General features: G+C 36.5%; 1 protein-coding gene across 1 annotated transcript; it reads left to right on the forward strand.

Moving 5' to 3' along the window:
• Positions 1–5,062: 5,062 nt before the first annotated feature.
• On the forward strand, positions 5,063–7,550 carry LOC120139975. Its single transcript, XM_039155061.1, has 3 exons — positions 5,063–6,653; positions 6,708–6,765; positions 6,808–7,550. The coding sequence occupies exons 1-3, from the start codon at positions 5,353–5,355 to the stop codon at positions 7,123–7,125; spliced, it is 1,677 nt and encodes a 558-aa protein (XP_039010992.1). The 5' UTR covers positions 5,063–5,352; the 3' UTR covers positions 7,126–7,550.
• The last annotated feature ends 932 nt before the right edge of the window (positions 7,551–8,482 follow it).

Raw genomic sequence — 8,482 nt, forward strand, 5'->3', positions numbered from 1 at the left:
CTAAACTAGGTAAACCTAAGATCCTTTGGAAGAACTTACATGGAGCGACAACTGATGACTTTAGGAGTAAGGTTTTGTCTCATACATGTTTTCGTACTACAAACTCAAATAATGCAGTTATGTTATGGAAAAATATGGCAAATTCCATCAGAGAGGTGGGCAAAAACACCCTTGGGTTGTCGACAGGGAATGTCAAGGAACATAAAGAATCATGGTGGTGGAACGACGAAGTCCAAACTAAGGTGAAGACAAAGCAAACTTGTTTCAAGGAGTTGCTATAATACAATGACGACGAAGAAAGATCGAGAGTTAAACAAAGATACAATGAGGCAAAGCGGGAAGCCAATAAAATAGTGGCTAAAGCAAATGATAAGGCATACGAGGAAATGTTCAAGAGATTAGACACCAAGGAAGGACAAAACGACATCTTCAGGCTTGCAAAATCCAGGGAGATTAGGAAAAGGGATTTAGGTAGCATTAGGTTTATTAAGGACATCAATGGCGTTCTTTTAGTGAAAGATCATGATATTAATAGGGTTTGGGGTAGTTACTTCTTTGGCTTATTTAATAACGGTGCCTCTCCCTGTAGAGATAGTAATGTTGATGGGTCAGCCGTCCATCATACTACGACCAATGACTGTCCTACTAGCAGGATTGGGATTGAGGAAGTTAAAATGACCCTTAGAAAGATGGGGTGGGACAAAGCTGTCGGTCCAGATCAAATTCCTATCACAGTGTGGCTGACCCTAGGAGAAGAGGGAGAAAAGTGGTTGACCAATATTTTAATATTATTTTAGAGACTTCCAAGATGCTAGAGGAGTCGAGATAGTCTACGGTGATACCAATCTATAAGAATAAAGGAGATCCCCAATGTTGTGGTAACTACAGAGGTATTAAACTACTCAGTCATACCATGAAGCTATGGGAAAGAGTGATAGAGGCTAGGTTGAGACATGATACTAGGGTTTCGAAAAACCAATTTGGCTTTATGCCAGATAGGTCTACTACGAAGGCGATTCATCTACTTCGAAGGCTTATATAGAAATATAGAGGGAAAATAGAGATCTTCACATGGCGTTCATTGACCTTGAGAAGGCATATGATAGCGTACCCCGTGATATAATCTGGAAGACCTTGGAAACGAGACGGATCCCAACTACTTATATCTGGGCGATTCGTTATATGTACTGTAGATCTACTACATACGTCAGGACTATAGTTGGCGACACCGAGGCATTCCCGGTAGAAATCGGACTCCACCAGGGGTCGGCTCTTAGCTCTTACATCTTCGCCTTGATTATGGACGACATCTAACCAGATGGTGTTCCATGGTGTATGCTTTTCGCTGACGACATTGTCCTAGTTGCTGAAACAAAAAATGATCTGAATAGTAGACTAGCTACCTGGAAGACTGCTTTGGAAAAAAAAGGTCTAAGGATCAATATTGAAAAGACAGAGTATTTATGTTCAAACTACAGTGAGAACCAAAATGATGAAGATGTAGAAGTATGCATCGAATGACACGTTCTCCCTTCAAAGGATTGTTTCAAGTACCTAGGGTTTATGATACATAAAGATGGGGGTCTAGATGATGACATTTCTCACCGTATAAAGGTGGGATGACTAAAGTGGAGGGCTGCTACTGGAGTTTTGTGTGACAAGAAGGTGCCTCTAAAACTTAAGGGAATTTTTTATAGAATGACAATAAGACCAGCGTTGTTGTATGGATAAGAATGTTGGGCAATCAAGAAGGATCACGTAAGGAGGATGGAGGCCGCAGAAATGAGAATGCTTCGATGGGCATGTGGTAGGACTCTGTGGTACATGACACCAAACTCGACAATTAGGATGTCCTTGGGGGTGGTGCCTGTATCCGAAAAATTGAGGGAGGGAGGGAATACTACGGTGGTTTGGGTATATCCTTAGGCGACAACAGTCGGATGCGGTCAGGAGGGTAGAGTCGATTACAGTCGACGGTGCCAGAAGGAGAGGACAACCAAGGAGGAAGTGGGTAGACTACTTGAGATCTGATTTGAAGGATTTAGCCCTTACCGAGGACATGACCTCAGATAGAAAAGTATGGAGACTTAAGACCAGGGTAGCCGAGTAGTGTGGGTCACAACCATAAGGTGTATCATCTCCGTCTTCTTTTTAATTGCCTTTGTAGTAATTTCCATGACCTCTACTTTTATACGTTTCTGTCATTGGAATTTATGAAGGCTTAGAACTAGGGTAGCAGAGTAGTGTTGCCTTAGTTTAGGTTTTAACCCATTTGACTTTATTCCTTCTCGTAGCATGCTATCGATGACTTTTGTGTTTCCTTCTTTGCATATGAAGACTGTTCAACTATGTATTTATTTATTTTATACATGCATTATATTTTATCTTTATTTTTAATTTTCTGACTGCCGGAGGTCTTCCACGGAAGCTGCTCTCAACCTGGCGTTTGGGGCAGCCTACTATCCTACCTCCCCCTTACCCCATTGTATATGGGAATAGGGTTTTGTTGTTGGTGTTGTATTGGCGATTCAGTAGCAATGCATATTATGCTATATGGTTAGATTTGGGATTTGTTCTTCATGGTCTTGATGAAAAATGTTAAATTTGGCCTGATTTTCCTTGGTTTTATTCTTGATACTTTGTGATTATGCATTGTATTTGGCATTTTGTGCTTCTAACGTAAATGATGCAAGTTTATATGGTCATTCATCTTAAAAATATGTACATTCCTAGAGCACCTACACAACGGTGGTTTGGTGGCGGAACTGATTTAACTCAACTTTACGTCTTTACAGGATGGAACGATGGAAGTGGGTGGAGCTACGCCTGTAAACGAACCGAACGCACACGAACGGAGGTATGTTCATGTTCGTTCATTTAATAAATAAACGAACATAAACGAAAACGAACATAAACGAACAATTTTTTTTTGTTCATGTTCGTTCATTAAGGAATATAGTTTGTTCATGTTCGTTCATTTAAATGATAAACGAACATAAATGAACGTAAACAAACACATGCGAACGAACATAAACGAACATAATAAATGAACATAAACGAACAACACAAACACAAAAAATAAACTTATTCGAACACAACTAATGAATGTAAAAAAAGTAAAAAAAAGAATAACAACTTAAAATTCTTTAATATAATATGCAACTTTAGAGTTAATTTGTTTGAATAAGACAAAAACATACATAAATCATAAATAAGCTATATGAACATAATAAAGTCTTAAAGTTAATTTGTTCAACAAAACAATCTTCTTGAAATCCAAACAACTTCAATAATCTTCGTAACATATTCAACTTGCCCTATGTTCAAACATAAATGAACATAAATGAACGAACATAAACAAATATATAAATGAACGTTCACGAACGTAAATGAACAAACGAACGAGCCCTTTGTTCGTGTTCGTTCATTTAATTAAACAAACGCAAAATCTTGTTCATATTCGTTCATTTAATAAATAAACGAAATAAACAAACTTCCCGCCGCGCAGTTCATGAATGGTTCGTTGAACGTTCAGTTCATTTACAGGCCTAGGCGGAGCAGTCGCCATTCTAAAAATTTAAATTTATCATATATTTTGGATTTTTATGTATTTTCTATTGAAAATATTTTATTGTCCCCTAAAATTTTATAAATTCGTCTCTTTCAAAAAATGTAAAAGTTTAAAATTTAAAAGTTTACTCCTTAATATAAAATCACACGTCTGTGATGTATCTTTAAGGAGGATGCCAAGCATTTCCATTCAGTAAGTCATATAGCTAATCTAATTTCACTGTCATTGATTGATACAAAAATATGTTGTAACATATAATACAACACTAGTGGCTATTCTAAATTGTATTACTTAAATTCAACCTATCAAGTAGCTTCAATAGTAAAAAGGAATGTTAATCTTCTTAGAGGTCTTAAGTTCAAACAGTGATATTTGTAAGATTTGTGTACATTGTTAATAAATGAAGAAAATTCTGAATAAATATTATCTTGTAATCACCTCTGACTTGATATTTTAACTAAAGTTTAGGGGTCAAATTAAAAGTAAACCTTTTCACTAACATGTACCAATGACCAAAATATTACTTTGTTAAATTTGATAGTCAAAAGTGAACATTCAATAAACGAAAGTGATAATTTCGATAGTTTACCAAAACACAGAATGCTAAGGAGAGGAGAAAAAGATATACATAAGTAACTAGTGACAACAGAACCAGCAAGCAAGCATATGATGACTTAAAACAAGACTTCTTTTTGACAAATCATGAACAGAAGCTGAGCAACTCATTGTCACTACCAACAGTTCATGCTTGAAGGAAGAGAACAAGTACTACCTTCCTAAACACAATCTATAACACAGACAAGCTGTGTTTTCTCTTAAAAAAACACTTTTTTTGTCTCTTAAGCTTTTCTAACACTGATCCAGTGTTCTTGTTACTTTTTACTTTGCTCTTATTTCACATTGAACCTCTCTTTTGTTGGGTCCTTACTCTCGGACTCTTCATTAGAGAAGGGTCTTTGGTGTTTTTCTTCTTTGCTTTCTTGTAGATTCAGCGCAAGAATTCAAGAGTATGATAACATATTTCTTACAACTATTTGATCTTTTCTTTTAATTCACTTCAATAATATGAATACTGGGTATGCCCATTTTCTCTAGAAATTTCTTTTGGCCACTTTTTTTTTTTGGCATTGGAATGGCAGTGAAATAAAGTTGCTGTTTTTCTTTAATAATTGTATTGTATATGCCTTTATCCTTGTCACTTCTCTTTTTTTCAGGGTGTTTATAGAGATCACGAGATTCCTGGTTGGCTCAAAGGTTTTAGCTTTATTTTGGTTAATTGAAAAAGATGCACAGTTTTGAGTATTTATTTTTCAAATGAGCCTTTCATATATGAATAATGAACAGAAGTTTCTTGCTTAATAAGGTCTTTCTTTGAGCTTCATTAGTGATGTTTTACTGTCTATTCATTCATTTTATATGGAATAACTTGGTTGTCATGGATCAATTTTATATGGCTTGCATTCTTGCAGGACTGGAAATGCGTCAATGGAAAACCTTAGAGAAGAACTGCTCATCTGATCTGAGTCCCAACACCGTTATTTCATGTTGTACAGGGGATTTGTTGAGGGCAAAGGAGGCTTTCTCGGATATCGGCTTTGTCGCATCCATGCTTCTTGTAACAACGTTACATGTAGATTCATTGGCAGAAACTAATGCTGAGCTGAACACAGTTTCTATAGATCATTGGGAGGAGAAAATTCGAATTAGTGTCTGGTATTGGCACCTCTTTTCCCTTCACAATTATTGATTCTCTTAGTAATTCAGAAGAAAGGAATCCAGTGATGTATGCCGGCTCGAAGCTGAACACATTATCCATTAGCAGACCTTATTCGGAGTCATGCTCATCAGATGACTTCATCGAAATCTATCTATGTTCAGACAAGAAAGAAAAACTGTTGGGGGAAACTCTAGGGGCAGATAACAAGATGGACCTTAGTTTTCCATGTGAACCGGTTGTTAGTCCTTTAGGCTATGGTATCAACCTTGTTGAAAACGATGCAGCTCATAATCCACACAGCTCTCTCTCTGCTAAGATCAAGATGCCTCATTCACAATGTACCTCTGAAAGTGACTCGATTTCCAGTGCCAGCTCAAGGACCAGGTTCACTCCTATTAGAAAAATGTTTGATCCATTCATGAAATCTAGTTTGATTGAAAGTACGAGAAGAAATAAGACTTTCCGGAAATCTTTGTTACATGACTTCTCACGTTCACCTCAAAATACTAAATTGGATTCTGACTTTGTTGAGAAAGACGGCGTTCACTCGCCGGTTCACCTACATGGTTGTCTCAAGTTGGGAGCTAAACATGGGGTGCCATATTTTAAGTTCTCAATGAATGAACCAGAAGAAGTTTTTCTGGCCAAAGCATCAAAGGCAGATAATGCTTTCAATTGGGTATATACCTTCCACTCCGTCGACAATAAAAAGAAGAGCAAAGCCAATATACCGGAACTGAGTGATCTTAGCAAAGCTGCGGCATCAATTGTTGCGCAGATGCAAGTTTCGTGCCGTTTGTGCTCAGAAATTAATGATGGTGGAGATGTCAAAAAATGCATGGTTACAGAGTTTGTTTTGTATGATACCACTCGTGCAAGACAACAAGCCACTTTCTTCAGATCAGCTGATGATCACTCTAATGTGGTGAGGCTTAAAGATCACATAAACCATACATTGGACAGTGATGAGGTTGAATTCCGGAATGGAATACCTGTCGATTTGCATCCGAACCTTGAAATTGCGTCCATAGTCATTCAAGTATCATCTATGAATAGAGAGAGCTTAAGATATAGAAGAGGGGATAAATTTGATGATAAGAGGCATTTAGATCTACTAAATGTCTCTATGATTGAGGAAAGCAAAAGCAAGATACAATACAGCAGGAGCCAAGAGAAGGTGAAAGTCATTATTCCAACTGGAAATCATGGCTTTCCTTGTGCTGAAACCCGGGGTCTTTCGTCATTACTGGATAGGTGGAGGTTCGGCGGAGGCTGCGATTGCGGTGGCTGGGACATGGCCTGTCCTCTTGTAGTTTTTGGTAATCCGAATCTAAATTGTTTTCGAAGATCAACCACTGGTGGATAGCAAGCAGCCATTTGAACTTTTTCTTCAGGTGCGATTTCAGTTCCATTCCAAAGCAATATTTTCTCAAATCTAGTCTGCATGATGAAAGTTCCACCAGATTATTGGATGAGGGTATGCAATTTTAATAACTAATTCAATGTAATTACTTTGTAGGGTGCCAAAGAGAATACACCAGCATTGACCATGACAGCCATTGAAGGAGGGTATGCAATTGATTTTCATGCAAAGTTATCCGCGTTACAAGCATTTTCCATTTGTGTTGTTGTACTGCATTGTACAGAAACCTCTGCTACTGTTGGGGAGATGGAAACCAAACGTTCGCCGCAATACAATTCATTAAAAAAGCTTATCGACGAGGAAGTGAAATTCTTAATAAAAGCAGTCACGGAGGAGAAGAATGTCAGCAAGGTGGAAGCTGTCCCAGCGTCCTATGTGATCAACCTTCCTTTCTCTCCGGTTTCTATTGTCTAGGCCTGAAACATTTGCCTTGAAAATGGGCTATTGGTATGCGTTTCAGAGTAGCTGTAATAAGGGATGGACAGTGTTTGTAGTAAAAACAAAGAGGGATCGAACATTCCGCCATTTCCCAACCAAGGGGATGTCTATGATCAACGGCATTGATTCCCAGCTTACATGGTAAATCTGAAATGTCTTATTTTGAATACTGTCAAGTGGGTTTACAGATTGATATGTGAGTTCCTGCCACGAATCCGATGGTTACACCGATCGCGCAAGGAATACGTCATTATGCCATTGATTCATTCTTCTCTTCTGTAAATTAGAATTGCAACAGAAAAACCCTAATATTCAGAATTTGTAACTTTGATAGCAAGGGGAAAATAGTCATGCAGCTATTGAGACTTTTTGGAGATGGAAATCCTTTCTTTTGTACTTGCATCATGTTTTACCTATGAGGTATAATAAATCATACAAAGTCTTGCCTATGACTCTTGTCCCTTCTACTATGTTACGTTTTGGACCCAAGCCAATAAACATTGTTCACACAAAAAAAAAGTTGCATATAATAAATAATATTAGGGTAAATTATTACTAAAATTTTCCTTTTGATCACTAATAGTATAATGATGATATGGATTGGTATAATAATATATTCAATTTTTAAAATTTATATATTTTATCAATTCAATTCTAATTCAAAATTTAATTATTTATATTTATAAATTTATCAATTTAGTCCCCATACATATCATCGTCATCCCTAATCAATCCCTCCAAATTTACAAGTTAAATAACAAATGAAATATGAATTGGGTAGTCTATATCATAAAACGATGAGCACATTCTGATTCTTCTCTTCCACTTTCTTGATGTGGATTAAGAAATGAAATCAATGTTCATATATATTGGAAGTAAGGACAAAGTGAAGATCGTGAAGTGCCAAAGTCATAATACCAATTCAAGAGAGGTAAAATATAATTAACAATAAAAATTATGAGGGATAAAATCAAACTAAAATCAAACTAGAATGTCTAAATAGATATTTTATTCATATATTTTTTCATTAAAATAAAATATTAAGAGGGCAGTGGCTTCCTTGAATGAAGCATATCTTCGTCCCTGCTTCTTATAAGACCCAATAACAAAATCAAAGTAAAACAATTCAAGTTCATATTGAACATGTTGGTACCTAATTACAAGCTTACAAATTTATTTGGAGGATAAAGAATATCACGAAATTCAGCCATGACTAAATTTGTTCCAAGATGAAAATAAGAATATTTTTTGATAAAATATAAGTATTATATCCAAAGATCAACAACAATAAGATGCTATAAGGACTGAAGTATCTCACAATCAGTCAAATAAA

Source organism: Hibiscus syriacus, unplaced genomic scaffold (assembly GCF_006381635.1).
Source record: "Hibiscus syriacus cultivar Baekdansim isolate YM2019G1 unplaced genomic scaffold, ASM638163v2 tig00110777_pilon, whole genome shotgun sequence".
NCBI classification, from domain to species: Eukaryota; Viridiplantae; Streptophyta; class Magnoliopsida; order Malvales; family Malvaceae; genus Hibiscus; species Hibiscus syriacus.